The 22211-nt window shown below is 39.8% G+C and overlaps 1 protein-coding gene across 2 annotated transcripts in view; it reads right to left on the reverse strand.

Moving 5' to 3' along the window:
- Positions 1 to 829: 829 nt before the first annotated feature.
- The window catches only part of LOC129766041 (pro-resilin), a 78303-nt gene continuing 56921 nt past the window's right edge, over positions 830 to 22211 (reverse strand). The window contains exons 1-5 of one of the 2 annotated variants that reach the window (XM_055766500.1): positions 10588 to 10745; positions 2915 to 3122; positions 2692 to 2851; positions 2394 to 2621; positions 830 to 2338 (exon numbers count right to left, since the gene is read on the reverse strand). In XM_055766500.1, coding sequence (XP_055622475.1) covers positions 1306 to 2338; positions 2394 to 2621; positions 2692 to 2851; positions 2915 to 3116 — 1623 coding nt within the window. In that variant the 5' untranslated portion in view covers positions 3117 to 3122; positions 10588 to 10745 and the 3' untranslated portion in view covers positions 830 to 1305. Of the gene's footprint in view, positions 2339 to 2393; positions 2622 to 2691; positions 2852 to 2914; positions 3123 to 10587; positions 10746 to 22211 lie in introns of those variants that run through there. The other variant, XM_055766495.1, reaches the window with a different exon arrangement.

Here is a 22211-nt window from a genome sequence, read left to right on the forward strand (position 1 = left end):
AAAATTGAACTCGGAGACAAAGTGAACTAAAATTTTGTTTAGAAATCCTCCTACACTGCACGCTACGTACTAATACTAACGCTAGACCCTTGTAGCATACCTGATAACTGTCTATGTTAGAAATCAAGTTTTCGTTTCACATTATATGGACCTTAAAATAAGATTGTGCACGCAGGTAACGGGATTCGTGTCAGGAGGAGTTGTAGTGTGGATTGAAGTCAGGTTGAATGAAGAGGCAGATTTGTATCTATTCGTCACGTCAATCAATATAACCATTTGCTAAAATAGTTCATCAATCATCCTCGCTCTTAATGCTCGTCAATTCATTTCTAGTCAATTCAAGGCATGTTGACGGCGAATGTCGAAGTAGTCCTAGTCGAAGCGGAGCTACTGAGAGGAGAGGACCATCAAAAAACCAGTTCAAATGGAAAAGTGGTGGAACAAGATAGCAAAAAGGTTACCTTTTTAGAAATGATCCTTTTTTGTGCGTTATTTCTATGCTGAGAAATGTCCTATTTTATGCCGCCAAATTATAACTTTATGTATTTTGCCCACCTTTCTAATGGTTGTTTGATAGATTTTCAACAATTTTCCTGTTTCAATTTGTTTTTAACATTGTGTTTTTCGTTTGTGTTGTGTTTGTTGATACGTCCAATTACGGGTCACGTCAAATGCGACACTGAGTGGTGCCTCGAGATGTCCAAATTTGTTTTGATGATGCAGATTTCAGTTTCTTCATCAATGAATGCAATTTAGAATTGACACTGAATTAAAAATAAATTAGTGTTCGGATAATCGAGTAGAAAAAAAACATGTCCGAAATGCCGAGTTTTTGGAGGAAAATGATGATATTGCCATTGTTTATTTTGATTCCTTTTTTCACTCTCTCTATTTCTCCTGCCAGTAAACGTTATCCAACATTGTGAAATAAATTGCGTAGAGCAGAAATCGTCGTTACAATACTATACAAATATAACATTATGATATTGTTAAATATTATTTTGACAAATTTTTTGTTGCTCCGCTCAAATGCTTCAATACTAATGGGTAGAAAATGATAAAATTAATTCTATATTAATACAATAATTTAAATTAATTAATGATACACAGTTAAACATAGTTCGGTTCTGGATTTTCACGTAGCGTTCTTCATTAGGGTCCTGTGGGAGTATTGCCAGTGATTTTCGTCGGAAGGTACATCAAAAGTCAGTTACATTTTCTATCTTAAGGCACTTTTTTGTTCAATTGAGGCGCGCCAAAGCAATGAACATAAGGTGGTCGGTTTCCATCTGGGCGTCTGAGTGTCTAATAGTTGTATCCTCCGTTCGACGAGTATGATTGCGAGAGCGTAGCTGGGACAGATGAGCCGCCAGGTCTGCCGGAACTGTATCCACCGTTGGAAGAGTACCCGTTACCACTGGAGGAAGAATAACTGCTTGCCGAGAACGAGGCCTGCGAGAATCCATTTCCAGCTGATCCGCTGGTCTGATATCCTCCACCACTACTGTGTCCGTTACCGTTGCTAGGGGCACCGTATTGCTGAGATGGAGTCGATGGGGCACCATATTGAGACGATGGAGCAGATGGGGCTCCGTATTGAGAGGATGGGCCACTGCCTTGTCCATTACCACCGGATGGAGCACCATATTTCTGGGATGGAGCAGAGGATTGACCGTTTCCGAAACTTGGTGCACCGTATTGCTGGGATGGGGCAGATGGAGCACCGTATTGGGACGATGGGGCGCCTCCAATAGATGAGGCACCATATTGGGAAGAGGGAGCAGATGGCGCAGGGGCTCCATATTGGGAAGAAGGAGCTCCTCCTCCGTTGCCACCTGGCGCAGGTGCACCATATTGAGAAGATGGACGGCTGCCTCCGAAACCATTTCCGTTACTGCCAGCGCCAGGAGCACCATACTGCTGTGACGGGCGTCCTCCGAATCCATTTCCAGCACCACCTGCACCAGGGGCACCATACTGTTGGGAAGGACCCTGTCCAAAACCGTTTCCACTTCCAGCGCGTGCCGATGGAGCTCCATACTGGCTGGATGGGCGACTGGCGCCGTTGGTTGATGGTGCTCCGTATTGCTGACTTGGGCGTCCACCGAATCCTCCATTTCCACCATTGCCGCCAGCTGATGGTGCACCGTAAGAGATGGATGGGCGTCCACTGCTGTATCCACCACTACCACCCCCGTTGGAGGAGTAACCACCGTTGCCGTTGCTTGGGGCAGCGGGTACTCCGTAGCTAGTGGCTGGTGGCCCAGCTGGCCGTGATCCGCCGAATCCATTCTGAGCGCTGGAAGGAGCACCATATTGCGGGGATGGAGCTTGTGGACTGTGAAAACCATTTTTTTTTATTTCAGTACTAAAGGTTCGTTGAATCTGCTTACCGAGAGCCTCCGTTAGAACTATAGCCATTGCCGTTGCCAAAGCTTGGTGTTCCATATTGCTGGGATGGGCGCGGTGCTGGTCCGCTGGATGGAGCGCCATATTGTTGAGACGGGGCTTGAGGACGAGATCCAGGGTATCCGTTTGAACCACTTGGCGCACCGTACTGTTGGGATGGAGCACTGGGTTGCTGTGACGGGGCACCATATTGCTGGGATGGACTCTGTTGACTGTGTGGGGTAATTGATAGATTTAGATATGATGTTGCCAATGCATACGTGGTATGCAGTAATTCCTTACCGGGCATAGCCGTTTGAACCTTGGCCATTACTTGGTGCACCATACTGTTGTGAAGGTGCCTGTGGGCTTCCGCCAAATCCGTTGCCACTGCCAGATGAAGGTGCACCATACTGTTGCGATGGAGCGGATGGCGCGCCGTATTGTTGGGAAGGAGCCTGACCTACAATTTGTGATAGAGTACTATACTGCTGTGTCGACGAGCTAACCGATGATGGATAGTTACCTCCGTTGCCGGCACCTGGTGGTCCGTAGCTTCCGCTCGGTGGACCTGCAGCTGGATAACCTCTAGCGCCTCCACCATTCGATGGCGGTAGATAGCTGCTACCAGGCAGTGGAGCTTCTCGTTTGGAAAGCCTTGAGGCGAACGCTGGTCCTATGGTGCAGCATAACACCATGAATGCAGCTAGTTTATGTTGGAATCTCATGATTGTCTGAATGAATTAGGAATTATATGCGACATTAGTGTCTCTAGCCTCTCATGCAGTCAGAATTGTGATACACGCTGACGGGTGATGGATTGAACATTCTCATCTACCGTGTGGCCTACAGTTAATTGTAACGACGAGTGTGCAGGGGAAAAATGACCGATTAGAATCTAGTGAGAACCCCCATATTTACTGGGTCCAACATATAAACATTACAATGTAATATGTCAGAGAATTTATTCGTATCTTTACAACTCCAGCTGTTGATGTTTACGATCGTAACCCAGATAGTGGTGTTTTCTACATGTGCTTTGTTGTTATGTCTTTTTGCATAATCCATCCGAAAAAAGGCGCAAAGCATACAGAGATGGCTTTTGCTTGGCTTTTTGATAGTCGGGCATAGTCATTCCGAGATGGAGGCTCATTAGCAACCGAGCCACCCAGCCAACAGCCGGTGGTGGCAGCCCGAGCACCCGACAGACACCAAATTGAAAAATTATTGAGTCTTATATAACCCCAACAACACCACTGGCTCCCGGCGGTGGCGTCGTCTTCTTGTGATCCGCTCGGCGGGGAGGATTTCAAGACAAACAAGAGCGCGAGAAGATAACACAAACCCATCTCTCGGATTGGTTCTATCGTGATGCAAAAGTGTGCAATTATGCTGTCAAATTGAATTATTCTTCGCTTTGTTTTGGTTCCCACCAGTGAGCGGCACTTTTTTTCGTGACTGAATTCCTCTGTGTGTGTGTATCTCTGCATCTCATGATTTGCACATGTGATCTATGAGATAAAGCCGCGGAAGCACTTCTGCGGCTGAGATTTACGTTTATCAGTGATTTGCAAGCCATCGATCGAGTGATCAATATGGAAAGGCGAATGGCGAATGACAACTTAATCAGTGTAAAAGGGCTGTAGCCCAAGGAGTGCAAGAGTATGGAACGATTTGCATATCATCCGAAAGCCTTTGTAGTCTTTTAAACCGCTGTAATTTACGTTACCATGAAATGGTGCTTCGAAGGTGCGTATACCACTGGAATGCGGAACCCATTTCATTTTAACATTTACGGCCAACAACGGCGCTGCTTTTGGATGTAAAATAGAGGTCTTCGCGAAGGAACGTGTTATGGCGCGAAAAAGTATTACTCCGTGCGAGAAACAAAAAGCTTCAGAAATTACATCACATCGGGTCATAACTTACGACCCCCTTTGCTCGGGGGAAACAAACGCACGATGGATTGGTGAGATATGCTCTCCGATGGCTCTAATTGGGAGTGGGCCACGACGACGGGGAAGGAGTTATGCTGGCCAATTTTCTAATTACACCGTGTCTATTATTGGGAGATCGGCCGGTGTCTGCGGGCGAGCTAGGTGACGATGGCGATGAGCTGGCAAGATTAATGGGTTAATTGAGATGACAGGGGCAATAGAGGAAGTAATTTGCGCGACTTGATGTCTGCGATATACGTTGAGTTGAACGGATTCTCGCTGCTCCGTAGGAATTCCGTAGATCCGTAATAGATAAACGAATTCTAAGACTTTTCACATAGGACTATGTCTTTGATTTCTATATAGGGGGGTCACTCTACGAAAAATATAACGATTCATTAAGAGTTTTCAAATGCTTGTTACTCAAAATCGTTATTGTGACATATGTTGTGTTATATACCATTAGACAGGAAATTTAAAACATAGTAAAAAAAAGTTATCAATTAGACGATTAAAATGGGTATGTTTCCTTTCGATTGCACTAACCACTCGATTTCCTCCACGACGCAACGAGAAATCTTTTTGCCTGAATTCGGGCGTTAGCTCACAATGTGAGTTGATGCGTAGAATGAATTATTCTCCATTTACCGATAATAGGCATTTATCAGTTATTGTATTGTATGGCGCACAATCAATTCTTGCTCAATTCACGTTTTTATCGTGTAGGTCTTGCTACTAACAATATATGTAATTGTGGTCCAGGATGTCATAAAATCGAGCATGTTGTTTGGTTATGTAAGAAATGCAATTAATGAATTTGACTGGCTGCTGATTTACAAGATCGAGAGGGTGTAGTGGCCATAGAATTCTCAATATAAATCACCGGGCTGTAAAATTATTACAAACAATGTTCTGGACAAAGTGGCAACGAAGGATAAAATGCTATATTCATCTATAGAATATTTATGTAGTCATAGATTTGTTTGACGTAGGATTATATTTATGTAGATATAAATAGTGATTCTTCTATACTTTTTTATTAATTTACATTTCGGATGGTTTGCACAGGGTTTTCCATTTGGGGCTTCCGAAAGTATACAGCCCTGCGCTGACAACCGTTTGACATAGCTGTCAACCAAAGAGTTATATCGTTAGTTGAAGGTCTGCCATTTGACAATATGGATCGTTTTAGCATCGCACAACGTGTTAATTTTGTTAAATTATACTATAAAAATGATGAAAAACCGGCAAATGTTTTTCGAGCATTACGGACGGATTTTGGTCGTCATGGACGGCCTACAGAGCACACAATCGCTAATGTAGTGCGTAAATTCGAACAAACTGGATCCGTAGCGGATATTGTGAAACCTGTGCATCATCGTAATGTGCGTTCGGCCGAAAATATTGCTGCTGTTGCTGCCAGTGTGGAGGATGACCCGAATGTTTCGATTCCACGGCGTGCTCAGCAATTGGGCTTGTCAAACACATCATTGTGCCGAATTTTGCATTTGGACTTGCACCTACATCCATATAAAGTCCAACTGGTACAAAAATTAGAGCGTGGCGACCATGGAATGCGTCGGGCATACGTCGATTGGGTGAACGAACAACATCAGCAAAATACTGAATTTTCGCATCAAATTTTCTTCAGCGATGAGGCACATTTCGAGCTCGGTGGCTATGTAAACACCCAAAATTTCCGTATATGGGCTCAGAAAATACACACGTGATTGTTGAGAGGCCATTGCATCCGCCAAAAGTCACTGTTTGGTGCGCCTTATGGTCTGGTGGAGTCATCGGGCCGTATTTCTTTGAAAATGAGGACGGCGAGACGGTAACTGTGAATGGTGAGCGCTATGGCCGCATGTTAAACGATTTTTTTTGCCACAAATTGAAGATATGGAGACGGATGACATGTGGTTTCAGCAGGACGGCGCCACGTGCCACACAACACGACCGAACATGGCCATATTGCGAACGAAATTTGAGGGACGCATAATTTCGCGTTTTGGTGATGCCAATTGGCCGTCCAGATCATGCGATTTGAACCCGCTAGACTTTTTTTTGTGGGGTTATGCGAAAGACCGTGTCTATGCCAACTCTCCGCAAACTCTTGAACATTTGAAAGACAACATTCGTGAAGTTATGACCGAGATACCGCCCCATATGTGCCGAGTCATCGAAAATTACCTGTTCCGGATCAAGGTGTGCGAGGAAGCTCTAGGTGGACATTTGAATGATGTTGTATTTCACACATAATGGCATAAATCAAACATTAATTTGAAATAAAAGTTTCATCGAAATTCGGATTCTAAGTGTGTTTTATTTCAATTTACTTTCGGAATTTGAAGTTGGAAAACCCTGTACTATTGCTTCATGCGAAATTCTCATTATATGACAGTAGAATGTGTTATTGTTATCAGTTCGACTTCAAATTGAAAAACAATATTGCTAAATTATGTAAAAGTCGACGAAGAAACAAGGTGTGACCTTACTTTAATAATTTATACGCATGTTGGGTCCTGCAAGAAACTTAGTTGGGTCGCGTTGGGCGACGAACGTGTTGTATCCTTAACAGGAAACGGTTTATTTCAGGGCTTTCATTCGGTGCACCAAAAGAGATAACAGATTTTGAACTATGAAAAAACTCAAATCAAATGCTATTACTACACACAGTCACAGTCCTATGTCAAGATGCCGTCCGTGCCCCTGGGCTCAGACCTATCAACTTTTTGCGATACATATTGTCTTCGGTTACGCTGACATTTTGAGAGTTTACACGATCACACGTATGGGTGTATGAGTTTAAGTATTGAGTTATAATTGATACAGCGAAATACACAAAATTCGACTGTTTCATGACTGTTTCGTGGTGTTGATCCTGAAAAGGATCGATGGGTGACTTTGTAGAAGCAACTGAAGATAGTTGATACGTGATTATTTCTTGTTCTCGTGAGATCAATACACGAGATTTGTGACCTTATTGCCAGTATGTATCTCTTCTTTTAGACATTGACTGCCGCCACAGCGGATTTTATATTTGATCCACCATTATATATCTTTCTTAATGTTCAAAATCAACAACTCTTACGTGCCATTTTGTACACGAACTCTCTGCTCCCAATGGTATGAAGACCAACGATGTGGTGTGAAATTCAAATCGCTCAGGAGATTTGGATGCAGAAAAATTCTTGCATTTCGAACATCATAAAAGTTTCAACCCCGTGGATTGTCTCTGGCACTATTGCGATTGATGTTTGAGACACAAAAACCGCCCAAAATCTCATAATCTCGCACAGAACAGAAGCTATCACCTCCGGAGTATTTTCACCACATCGATCGCCCGAAAAAAAAACTTTAAAGGAATAAATTTAACTGTTTTCGTCTCTTAAATGGTAAATCAAATACAATGTGTTTTTATTGATTTATATCTCAAAAGATTAATAATGATATGGTCATTATTGTAGCTGTGACAGGTTTCCTGATTCCTGAGTGAGGGGATGGATTCAAATCTCTATATCGAACTTCAAGGCGAGACTGAAACTTCCAATTTCCAAGGAAATAGCTTGTATGGGTTTGCACACTTGGTTTAATATTATTCGATCTAGAATGATCAAACCTCCTAATCTGAAGTCTGAGCATAAAGGAAAACGATTGGAATTCACTCAACATGACACACCAGTGGGACTCAGCAAAAGTTTTTTTTTATTAATTATCGCAATTACATTCTATCCAGTTTTCAATCATTTTGATGTTTGTTTTTTCACCGGTGATTGTGTTTTTTGATGGAAATAAGGTTTAATTAGGATGGCCTCTATGAATTTATGGGCTATTGGTGAGATCTACCAAAGAATCCAGAGTTCTTCTCTACTCGCCCATTCGAAGGTGACATGGTGTGGGAAGGGGAATGGTTTGGATTGGATTTTATGTGACTGGGAAGCTTGATTTGGCATTCATATCGTGTAACATAAACTTCTCAGATCATTTTGAAGATTCTGTTAGGTGTACCGGTAAGTTTCTTCGGTTTTACAACAGATGGCGTAACTTGATTATTATTCCAGTGAATCAAATTTCCAGACATTCGTTGGAAAGCTACCGTCATTGCGCGTTTTTTTCGGTATCTGTCAAAAAGTTGAAGCGTAAACAACATAGTTTTTTGCCACTTCGAATATGTCGAATTTCGTACCAAGAGAGTTTTTTTGCTGGACGTGTCACTTCATGACTTCAATATGAAGAAAAAAGCTGCGGAAAGTTATCGCATTTCGGTGGAAGTTTATGGTGACTATGCTCTAACTGAGCGAACGTGTCAGACGTGGTTTGTACGGTTTAAAAGTGATAATTTTGACTTGGAAAACGAAGAACGGTGCGGACCGCCAAAAAAGTTTGAAGATGAAGAATTGGAGGCTTTACTCGATCAAGATCCGCCACAAACGCAACAAGAACTTGCAGATACACTTGGAGTAGCTCAGGAAACCATATCCGATCGTTTGAAAGCAATGGGAATGATTCGAAAGACAGGGCATTGGGCGCCGTATGAACTGAAGTCACGAGACGTCGAACGCCGTTTTTTCACGTGCGAACAACTACTCCAACGGCATAAAAGAAAGGGTTTGTTGTATCGAATCGTTATTGGCGATGGAAAGTGGGTCCATTACGACAATCCTAAATGTCGGGCAACGTATAGGTTTCACGGGAATTTTTTTTTTAATAAAAATCGGTTCACTGTTGAAGAAGTTATTAAAATCCGTTGTGTGAGCGTTTAATCTGAAAGACCTTGTAGTATACTTCATGGGCTGAAAATTCCCGGGATTTTTCAACAGATGGCGCCACTGAAAAATGAACAAGATTCATTTCGAGAGGTTTGTCTGTCACTAGCTTATGTGTGAAGTTTAATGACATTTCGTTTGTTTGTTCACAAACTACAGTTGTTTAAGTGTCACTATTTGAGCATTTGAATAGAAAATGGAAAAAGAGAAATATCGTATTTTGGTCAAACATTGTTCTTTGATGGGAAAAACTCCTGAACAATCAATGCAGTGGTTGACGGAATGTTATTTCACTGCTGTGATTTCGAGAACAATTTTTTGTTTGTTTCAAAGTAAACTTTTTTTTTTATATTATATGCTTCCATGCCGAGCCGTTGCGAATTAACAAATGTAAAAAAATAGTTTGTTTTAAATTTTGGAACTTAAATGGAATCAATGCTCTTCGGATTAGACAACTAGTCTGGAGGAAACTAAGAATTTTTTGAGTCATCCTCTGAATTTCAGAAATGACTGAATAATCCGTTGAATTGAAGGCAAAACAAAAATAATGAACATAACAGATTTTATATATGTTGTATCCGTGATTTTCGCTTGTTTCTGGATATCAGGGTTCAATTATGTAAGCGTAAATTGAAAGAAAAAAGGAAAAACTTGAGCTGAAATTCATCTTTGGTGTTCGGATTAAATTATCTGGTTTAATTTAAAATGTTGTGTTTAATTTAATGATTCCTGCTATCTTGAATCATTGAATTAAACACAACTTTTTTAATTAAATCCGAAAATTCATATCCAAAATTCAATCCATACAACAAAGTTGAATTTCGGCTTGATTCAATCTCATAGTTACGCTATACGAAAATACAATGCGATAGTGAGTGAAATAAATGTCGTATTATTTTAGACTTTCAAATATCAAAAAATTCAGAAATAATAACAAAAAATTCTGAAATAGAGATAAAGAAACTAATTGAAGAAGTAATCCAATCTGAAAACAGTCGATCACCGTTTCCAAAAATCTGTTTCAGCAGTGGTAGGATTGATTTATACGCAAACAAGAGGTTTGGTAGTAGTGCTTGAACCGTTCGCATTCACTAACAGAAACTCAGAGAAGCACTTAGACTAACATCCTTCATTGATAAAATTAATCACGTTTATTAACCACAATTAATGAATCGCTTCAGAATTCACTCACTATTAGACATACGATGCACAACCGCCTGCCGACTTCGTATAGAACCCGTTCAAAGCTTCTTGCCGGAAGGAAAACTTTATTCAATAACACTTATCCATATGAGAAGGCTAAAGTCCTAAATCACTTAACAGCAGTTTTATCGTTCTCTGTAGTGTCACAGAGTGTCCTTTTGAGTCACTTCCATATAAGCACAAATTGAATTATTTATCGCCGCATAAATCACACTGACACTCTCCGCAGGATCGGATGTTCCGTCCAATCGAAATTTTCATTCTATAGATGTTTGCTTTATGTCAATCCTTACTGTATTTTTTTCCTTCTTCCGTGGTCCTCCTGGTGGTGCTCCTGCAATAAGGATGGCTTCCCCCAACTGCAACACTGCTGTATTGTAACGGAAAATCGGTGTGTGCTCTCAAAGCCTAATGAACCGAACCGATGTACTTAACTGAATGATATTCAAATCGGAGTAATCGTCACTTTTATACCGAAAACTAAACAAAAGTGTATTTTTCGTTTGTTTGGGTTTGAGAAAACCGATGAAATCGGGTGACGACGACGACGACGAGACGAAGCGAGAAGTGGCCGGGCAAGAATCAGCCCCCAGACAGAACCGAAGAGAAGAAGATATAGCCGGTGTGAAGTCGCCGAAGTTCCAATGCATGTCCCCCGCGCTGCTGGTAAGGGGTGAAGAGATATGTTTTTTTTCCTACTGGAGAGACCCCTTCTACGGGGGTGGCGAGCAAGAGCTTGCGTTTCTCGGGTCCCAAATGAGAGGACTGACGAAGAAACGAATGGAGTAAAAAAAAAACACCGAGATACGACAAGAGAGACTGTTGTTTCGAAAAGAGCGATTTTTTTCTGTTTTTGTTTTTCTATCATGATGCTGATGCATCTTCTCAACAATCCGAACTCGGGGGATAAGTGATTGCCCTTACGAACTCCCACTCAGATCGATGTAAAGTGTGGCACGATCTCTAATTGAAGTTGTATGTTTTGTTGAGAGATTGCGGAAACCGGCGCATATGAATTTGCTTCAGCAGCATTCGGCTGATCAATTATGGTTTTGTTCGTTTTTTTTTCACAAACAGAATTAAGGGTTTCGTATTAGACTGATTCTTAGAATAGCAATAAACATGTCATGTAGCGTGATCTCAGAATATACCCGGATTTCAGACCTTGGGTATAGAGCTACTCATAGGCATCAATAGAGCGTTCACCAATCACTTTCATTCATTTGTTTGCCATTGGACGAGTGAGGTGTTTGCAATTTGCTATTTTGCAATTTGAAATATCTAAAATACATATTTTTTAGTTTTTTAAAATTCATGTAGAAAATTGTAAAAATGAGTTCAAGATGGTAAAACTATTTTTGACGAACTTTGTGAAACATCGAATTTTTATGAATTTCGAAACTTCGAATTTTTGTATGTTGACAATTATTTTTAGCCTCAAATTATGAATCCTGATGTGATTCAAAATAGAAAAGCGCTTTATAAATCTCCATCTAAATGTAGCCATTCAAAAAAATATTTCTGATTTATTGTCTTTTTATAGTAAATAGGCTCTTTTAATTTGTTTGTCGTGTTATACCGCCATGTTCATGGAATTTTATGAATTTGCTTATAATTTTCAACAACTTTTCCAAATACATCATTATGGTAAAACTATATGTTTAGGACTTACATTGAAAAACATTATCGCTTCGTTTTGCATTAACCCACATGTCTTCAAATTCCAATATTTGAATTTAAATGTTTCTCGGGTGACAATTAGTCAAGTTTTGGTAAAAAGTCCGCACATAAAGAGGGCTTAAAAGGTTAAAACTCCTAATCTTACACCATCTCACATCGGAAGATGTCTGAGTTTTGCCAAAGCACACATGAATCGACAGTGGGGCATGGTATGTTATGACAATAAATGTTTCCAAAAGAATATATTTGGATGGTCCTGATGGTTTCAACGGGTACTGGCGTGATTTACGGAAGGATGAACAGTGTTTTTCAACTGTAGAAACCTGTAGAAACTGGACAACTGAAATTATCATATTTAAGCATAATAAATAAACAAACAACTCTTTTGAGCGAAATTGACGTTAAATATACTTTATTCGGAGCATTCTACAATATATGAATGTATCTTGTTGAAATTTTAACTGTTTGTGTTGCAACGAAATATAATCAGAGTGGTCTTATAGAAGTTGGACAGAGTGTATATATTTCATGCCACGCCTGAAAAAAATATCTACGCAAAACACCTATAACTTCGTGATATATGTGAAACATAGAACACATTCATTCGTATAAATCGTAACTAGACATGACAATAGAGGGGCGATTCCGGACCACTTTTTCTGCCAAACTCGAACCACTCGCAACTCGGCTCCTGATTGGTTGATGAGGAAAATAATTGACAAAAAAAAATTGTAAGGGATTGTATCTAGGACACGACCGCATTTTCGACGTAGAACTACGCAATTATAATATGCAATCCACTTGTTTACCACTTCGAATATTATTTTAGAATGCATCGACATTTTTGAAATAACTTTTTTTTTTATTGTTAGTACTTCAGTACTTTTCATTTGATATTCTAACGATTTCAAACTGGTCGGCTTGGCGATTTCAAACTGGTCAATAATTTCGTGTACTTGGGAGATTTTCGAGAGTCAAAAAACCAAAATTTTGAGCGTTTTGAGACACCCCTAAATCACGTCCGATTGAGCTGAGATTTTGCACATTTTTTGGACCAATAAACAAAATATACATGATCGGTTCTTTAACACACCTATACTCGCGCGAAAAAATGGTAATTTGTGTACTCTGGACTGTACGCGTCTCTGCGATATTGCTATTGTATATTTTTAGGGGTTATTGGAATTTTGACGTAGGACTACGTCTTTCATTTCTATACCGGGGTGTAAAATCAAAGTTTCGAAAACGAATCCGTTACGCCGGAGACCGAGATTTTGAGCGTTAATAGTTCCTAAACAACTGAACGAAATGGTATGATAAACACTTCATTCGAAAGATAAAATGTCTACGCGTTCTATACTTGTTACTTTCTGATCCTAAAACTTGTTTCAATAGTCTTAAAATTGCTTTCAAAACAGGCTATTGAAATCACCAATCTGTATATAAGCGAGCGCCGCTCGGAAATCCACTCAGTTCAAATTGAACAGCGATTGGAGCATGTTGTCGCTGTTGTGGTGATGCTCTTCATTTATCATGAAAGCGCGGATGAACGGTGTCACCAAGAGCCTGTTTGTGCACCTTAGGCCAGAAGGGAATCCATCAGGACACAAACGGTTCCCCGGGAAGATCTCGAAGCAGCCGCTACACACACACACACACACACACATACACGCGCGGAATTCTCTCCGTTTGGATGCCATTCAACATCGAGAAAGATCTGGAAAATAATCTGCCAGTTCCTCTGGGAATTTAAAAATACATTCATGTGAAAGAGTTTATTTGAATGTTTTCTATCCATGTAACACTGTGACCAAATATGTTTCAATCAAGTGCTATTAACAGATGGTTATCGAGTTAGCATTAACCACTGGTGGGCTTCCAGTATCGAGGAAAATGTGGAAATATCTAATCGTTACTGAAAATAATCTGCCAGTTCCTCTGGGAATTTAAAATTACATTCATGTGAAAGAGTTTATTTGAATGTTTTCTATCCATGTAATACTGTGACCAAATACATTTGGTTTTGTGATTTTTCAAGCAATCGCAATTAACAGGATAGCTTCTGAAGATTATTCTTCCCCATCAGTAGGATATTTCCGTATCCAATATTGTATGCGCCCGCAATCGATTATTGCTCAATCGCCGAAAGCTCCGAGCTCAGAGAGTTCATTCCCCTCTAGTTTGCCTTCCAAATTGCCATCGTAAACCACGACTTCTCTCGATTCAATCACGTACAAAAAGCATACTTAAGCGATATTCTGGTGGTGAGATGCATTCATTTTTCGTGAGGACATCGACAAGACAACATCGTTGCTGAGGGTGCTCGACGGCGAAGGATCGAGATCTGCCCTGAAACGCAATCAGTTTGTTTGAAACAGTGAGGGAGCACAGAGAAGCCGATCCTTCAGGAGAAGAGAAGGTGACCATCGAAGTAGCCGCTACATACACACATACACGCACGGAATTCTTTCCGTTTGGATGCCATTCAGCATCGAGAAAGATCCGGAAAATAATCTGCCAGTTCAACTGGAAATTTAAAAATACATTCATGTGAAAGAGTTCATTTGAATGTTTTCTATCCATGTAACACTGTGACCAAATATGTCTCAATCAAGTGCTATTAACTGATGGTTATCGAGTTAGCATTAACCACTGGTGGGCTTCCAGTATCGAGGAAAATGTGGAAATATCTAATCGTTACTGAAAATAATCTGCCAATTCCTCTGGGAATTTAAAATTACATTCATGTGAAAAAGTTTATTTGAATGTTTTCTATCCATGTAACACTGTGACCAAATACATTTGGTTTGTGATTTTCAATCAATCGCAATTAACAGGATAGCTTCTGAAGATTATTCTTCCCCATCAGTAGGATATTTCCGTATCCAATATTGGATGCATAAAACCTTGTGCCTCCAACGTAACGCTCTCGTTTTCGAAGTCCCCAAATATTCATTCATTCAGAATGAATTTAGATTCAACTTCAAACAAATGATCTCTAAATCAACGATAGTCCTACGTCACCCTTGCGGTTATACCATAGATATAACCCACTTCCTGTTTTTTCAAAGAAAAATATGCGATGAACGATATTTGATGCTAATTTCTTCTCACCGCACCGTTTTTTTGAATACGTGGACAGAATCGGGCAAACACAAGCTAACAAGCGATTCTCATCGAATGGAGCAATAATTGAAGCAGTAAGCGAATCGTTTTTCCGACTGAGATTGCTCCCAAAGTCTTTCCTCAAGCGCTGACTTTCTGAGCCGGAATCAGTTGTAATGTAAACGTAATTTGATTTCTTCTGTTCTCGAAATGATAACAAATACCACATTCTTCAAACATTCATTCGCGATACTGTTTCCAGTGAATATAAAAGCTATGAACTGCTTCCAACGTGCTCCGATCCCGACTAGCATGACAACAAAGGCTTTGCATGCAAAAATATTGGAAATGGGGAGCGTTGTTGTGCAAATGAGTTGCTTGGAGTTTTGGCAGACCTCTTTTATTTCGTCTAAACTCATTTCATCCAGAATCGATCCGCAGTCTTTTTTCCCTCGAAACCCTTAAAACTCAAGAAGCTCGAATATATCCTCCAAAATATCTGTAAAATAACATGTTGAGCATCAACATGATGTGATAAAATAATAAAAATATATCACGACTGAAACGAACTTCTTCAATTTGACGGAGTAGAGTTCGGATGAAGGAAATGGAAAGCTTCTTCGAATGAGTTTGTCATATCCTCCATGACACGCAAAACGAATTTGTAAATCGTCCAATATTGTTTATTTGGTGCACTTCTTCACTTTTTTTTACTTCTCCTGTTTATATCTTCATCTGATCTTCATTGATGAGTTTCCTTTCCTCAATGTTTGTTTCTCGCTGAATCTAGTTTTCTAGTAGCAATTCTGTTCAAAATGAAAAAAAAAACGAAATGTAATGAACGAATATGAACTATTTTTATCCAAATACCTTTTCAGATTGGAAATTTGACCTCTCAAACGGTTTTTTTTGTTCTGCAGTTCATTTTGTAGATCTTGTCCTCATCACCAAGAGCAACAACGGTTGGAATGCTGGTAGGTTTTGAAAAATGAGTGGTACAATTTTCAAACAAATTAAAAATAAAAGTGAGTTAGTAGCCGTTCCACCAACAGCTGTCATATTGTTTGACAGCATCAGGTCGTATATTACTTACGAAAACAACACAATGCCCTTTTTCATACATGTTTCGAAACTTTTGAGCTTGAAGTTGTAAGTATTTTCCCAATTCCTTTGTGAATGATTTGGAAATTTAAGTACACCACCTCAGTTAGAATGTTTCGGAACTGCAATGCAGAAAACCGTTTGAGCCAGTGTCAACGAAGATGAGATGAAAATCACAAAAGTCATTGCACTTTGGAAACAATTGAATTTTGCCAAGAAAATGGCATACTTCATGTATCCTTTCCACCTCATTGCACATATCGCTTACAGTCGCTGGATATTTCAGTTATGGGCTCTTTCAAGCAAAAGTTCTCAATTTCCCAGAACGATTAGCTACTGAACCATCCTGGAAAGAACTATTTCTATACACGACCTTGCAGATATAGTTGCTTCGGCTCATAATGCTTCATTCACACCGAGTAATATCCTAGCTGCATTCAAAATGACTGTCCGAAACTGCTTGAAAATTTTCAAAAATTCGAATAAACTATACGTAATCACATCAACGCACACCTCTAACACACTCATATGACACTTCGATGCTAAATAACAACCAGGATGAAATTAAGATTGTGTTTTGAAGTTTACAAAAAATATTAAAAATCATGGAAAAAAAGTGTCCGAATGTGCCCCCTCTCCCCTACTCACGGAACATATTCTCGAGCTTGGATTGATGATAAAGTGCTGCACCTCTATCTCACTACTAACACAGAAACGAATTCATTTCCGTCGAGTATTTTCATCTTCGAGGAACCGATAGAACATGATCTCAGGATGGGTATCTTTCCTTCGCCTACAATTTAAAGCTTCACACTTCATTTCTTTTTTCCCAATTATAACTTCCACCGTTTAAAAATTTGCAACGCTGAATGACACGTTTTTGTTTATGCAATATCGTATGGTTGGGAAAACTAATGAATTTCTAAGGACCAGTATATTTCAATACACATTAATCAAATATCCCGTCGATGTACCCCATCAACATATTGCCCACCAAAACAACAGGAAAATACTAATTGTTTAAAATATGTGACATTCGGTTGAATAAGTGATACAAAAAAATGTTACAACTCAGAAAATACATGATACGAAGAACACACATTTCTCTCATGGGAAAATAATTTTCCGGAATTTTATAACATTTGGCAACCTTCACATCTCGCGTGGCTCAGCTTCCCTGCTATCTAGCACTTGATGAACGAAAATGCAGAAAGTAAAATAAGAAGCCAGTTTTCACGTCTTGTCTTAGCTATTCACGTGTGGCCACGGATGCGTTTTCAGCCAGACTCAGCAAAACAGATCGAGTGCATCTGCTCTCTCATATATTATTTGCATTATGATTATATTTTAACAAATGCGATCATGATACATGTGTAAGTGTTAATTCTGCTGCCCTTTCTTATTGATGCTGAATGCTGGATGGTGGAGCAAAATATCTTGTAATCTGTGTAGGCTGCGTGTATCCCGCGTTACATGACTTCAATCAACACAATCTTTCATCGACGGTGTCGGTTGACGACCAATAAATTCCGGGGATGTCACGAAACCTTCATTATTTAGTAGTTAAGCATGGAAACGAAAAACGAAAGAAAACTATCTAAGCATAGGTGGCTAAGCTACGGCAATACAGCGAGTTGTAATTGTTTTGTTGTGCTTCTTCTCTTCCACGAAGCTGGGAAGAGAAGAGAGTTTGCATTGCAAATGTTATTAGTTAATTCGTTTTGCGACTATTGATCCGCCTCTATACTGCTGCTCAAATCATGTTCCTGTATCCAGTGCAGTATCTATAATAAAAATATAAGCAAAATACCTGAAACGGTATTTACGGTAAACGGACATTTAAGGTAAATTTTAAACCGTTTAAAACAGTAAGAACAATAAGTGTTTTGTCTCGTCTCGCGTCTCAGTGAATGTCGTGAAGTTCTTACGTTGCACAAAAACTAAAAATAAAAAGTGCCAAGATGTGGTAGATGCCGGAACGGGTGTATCCGGTGTGCACAAAGTGCCGCACGATGTCCGTGTTCCGTTCTTTGAACGTACACACTTCTGAACGGAGTAGCTCCACTGTTTTCGCCATCACGGTTAGAGTTCGAATTTTTTTTCTGCTGACTCATGGGTTACTGTGATTGATGCTGCATGGGTAGTTTCGTCAGAGTGTGTGAAGGTAAAACCATGGAAAATTGACAATTTTTGTCCATTTTTTTAACGCAAACGTTAGACCAGCACTCGGTAGGAGTAAGATTTTTGCGTGGAGAGGTAGATGTTTAATCATCGGAAGTTCGATGTCATCTGGACCACCTGATTTGCCTTTGAATCTTTTTATTGACCATAACAACTCGTCCATGGGGACGAGTTGTTATTATGACGTTGTAGTTATGACGTTGGCCCGAATCAGGGGGAAGAACTTTAAGTTCTGCCTCAGCTTTAATGGCCTTGAAGGCATTGGTGTGACTGGAAGTACCTGAACTGTTGGCAAAATGGTCTGTCAGGTGTTCAGCTATAGTGTCAGGATATTCAGTGAAAGTACCATTAATCTCGAAAGAATGACAGTTTGAGGTTCTTCTGCCACTAAGTGCATTGACCTTGTTCAACAGTTCACTCGTTGGCGCGTTAGGGTTAATGCCGTCAAGGAATTCCATCCAGCTGTTACGCTTGGCTTCGGTTATTACCTTCCTGGCTATAGCTCTAGCCGTTTGGATGTTTCTTAGGGCGAGACTTTTACTCCATCAGGAAGGCGTCTGAGAATACGAAGAAATTTCCTCCTCATTTTGATGGCCTGTGCCACTTCATTGTTCCACCATGGGACAGCCTTCCGGCTGGGGTTCCCGTTTGTACGGTGAATTTTATGTTCTGCAGCTGAAAGAATGATCTGAATGAATTCATCCACAGAACAGCTTTCGTGTTCTGATAGTAAGCTGTTAGTTGTGGATTCGAAGCCTTTTTCGAATCTATCTTCGGCGCAAGCGAATTTTAGGATTTTCTGTCAGGGTTCGGATGTGAATGGGGAAGTGATCGCTTTCTCTGAGATCGTTGTCAACGAACCAGCTCAACCTGGGCGCTAGAACCCAGGAGGAAATAGTGAGATCAACGGCGGATGTTAATCCAGAACGGGTATTAAATCTGGTATGATTGTGAGCATTAAGTATTATGAGGTTTAGCTTTTGGACGATTCTCAGAATCGTTTTGCCTCTTCTGTCGCATAAGTTTCCTCTTCAAGAAGTATGGGAGCCGTCATGATAATCCACCCATGATAACGAATGGATGCGGTAGCTGTTTGATAGCATTTATTATATCAGTTCGATATCACCGATACTGTGCGCAGGAGATATGTATATTGAAGCAAGGGTGACCTTTAAAGGTCCCTTCAGTTGTACAGCACATATTTTTAGCGGTTATGTTATGGGAATAAAAGTATGAGAAAGGTGACTCAGGACGGCGAAGCATGCTCCACCTTGATTTCAGGATAAGGCTTCACGAAAATACCATTTGTATTTGCATTTAAAAGAACGATCTATGTTAGATACGTTTCTTTGTTCTGGCTTCTTGAAAGGCTTGCGTTATTGGGAGATGTTGAAATTTATTGCCGATCACATCTTGGATCTGTTTAGAAACTACAAAAGGATTGGCTGCAAGACCTTCAGTTGCTTTCAAAAATAGAATTTGCAAATTCCCACCAGAACGATCAGCCCAACTGGGAGAAATGCGAGTGGTGGGAATACCATTGATTATGTTTGTTGGCCTTCCGGAGCCGGACCTACTAGAAGCCATGATTAAAGCTGACTAGGGTCCATTATAAATAATATTCTAATTATATCTACACACTTTCTATAAATCTTGATAGTCGAAGAAATTCATACCTGCGAGTTTTGGTACCTTGGTGGAAGAAACTTGATAGATGGGATCAAGGCGCTTGTATAAATGTATAATGTATGTATATATAGAGACGCCTTGGATGGGATGAGAGAGAGAGGAATTGATTAACCGAGAAGTTGGATTAGAAGCTGCGACATTAGACAGGAGTGATAAAACGGAAATTCACGGAGTGAAGCTCTACAATACCGAGATACAGTCAGGTGAAATTTTTTTAGAATTAACAGCAGAAAAACAACAGGCGTCGGGGGACAATGCCAACGCAGCTAATATCTCGAAATATCGTAAGAACATTAGGTGGAAAAACACTAGAGGACTTCTAAATCCATCACTATGAAAATCACTTGCTGAAAAATCACGGGCTCAGGCAGTGGCAAAGCACCACCACGTAGTAGGTAGGGTCCGGAAGGAAATAGCGGGAAACGCAAAGGGGCATTGAAACTGCCGGTATTGGCGACCACTAGAGACGTCAGTTAATCGTTCGATTAATTCAAATAATCGAATATCTGAAATTGTAATCGATTAATTTTGTATCGAATAATTTGAAATCAAAATATGAATACATCGAATAATTGTCACTGTAATCGCGATTGATTAAAAAAAAAAGGAATCTTTCTCAGGTTTAATGCATTTTTAGGTTAAGAATAAGGATATATATTTTTTTTTATCCAACAATTTTTCATCCAACCATCTAACATCGACAACCCGATAGATCACGCGACCAGAATGACAACGTGATACGTGATTATTTCAAGAAATAAATATTCGTTCGATTAATCGAATATTGAAAGACAATTATTCGAATGAATCGAATATTGAAAAATGTCCCAACGATTAATCGATAATCGAATAAATGAAAAATTTAGACATCACTAGCGACCACTCCAACCAAACCCTTTTTCCTCGTTTCGCACGTACTGTATGCTTTGAAAAAATCTGTATGGGTGACATATAATTGGGTAATTCATATTTATTTCAGAATTTGAACCTACCCGCAACACCCGCTTTACGTCATATTGTAGTTTTTGACGTACACGATCTTCCAGATTAAACGCTCACGCAAAAAAAAATTGAATAGCTGCTAATAAATTTTTTTTTCGCTCCGTCGATGGTAACACTGCATTCTCCTCTTCGGGACGATAATATTCGGCTACTCGTTCAGTCTGATCGGTAGGTTTTTAGTGTCAAGATGTACAATTTACAACATGCAACATTTACATGCATGTCGAGCAACCGAAGCTATGATGAAATTTTGTCCTATTATGGTAAGAATTTCAACATTCCTTGCTATATTAATAAGCCACAAAATTTGGAGGAACCTAAAGAAGAAATAACCCGGATTTTCAACAGCATCGAAGTCGTAATGTTAGAGCTGTGCATGAAGAATTTTGTCCAACGTTCGAAACGCGTTATCGGAAAAAGGGGTGACCACATGGAAAATGTCCTAAAATAAGGTTTATTTTCGTTTTTTATAAATAAAAATCGGTTTACTTTTGTAGAAGTTATTAAAATTTGTTGCGTGATGAGCATTTAATCTGAAAGGCCCTGCAAAACTACGTCTTTCATTAAGGGTGCCAAATCAGAAAACAGGTAACGTTTTTATGAAATAAAGATAACGTTCATAACTATTTTTGCCGCGAACGAATTTTGGCGATTCACATACCAAACGAATCGGAAATCTCCTAAGATTTGTTTGTTATGCTATATATTACAAACCCCTGGTGTGTAAACGGTTGAAATTGATGAAAACTACACCCAACCTAGCGTTGACTGAAAACATTTCATCTTTGGCATTTCGTGTGCTGGAGGGTCAAATGCGCAAAGAATAAGCTGTTTTCATAGCTTAAAAAAGCTTAGTATGTATGGGAGCAGATATCTCTTTTTTTTTCTTTCTTCATTTGATTTGGGATTGTGTAAAAAAAGGTCCATACGACGTCAATGGGAATCAAACCAAGGCCGGCTTGAATGCAAAGCTGTTTCATACGACCACGCTATCCATATAGCATATAGCTAATGCGTGATAATATTACACCTCATCATAAAATGTTTCGCCTATGTTTTGCCTGTTTCGCTCGCTCATATTGGCTCATATTGACTCTAACATATATATTATAAAAATGCTATACACGTATTGGAGAGTAGAGCATTTTCTGTTATTTTT

Source organism: Toxorhynchites rutilus, chromosome 1 (genome assembly GCF_029784135.1).
Source record: "Toxorhynchites rutilus septentrionalis strain SRP chromosome 1, ASM2978413v1, whole genome shotgun sequence".
Taxonomy (NCBI): domain Eukaryota; kingdom Metazoa; phylum Arthropoda; class Insecta; order Diptera; family Culicidae; genus Toxorhynchites; species Toxorhynchites rutilus.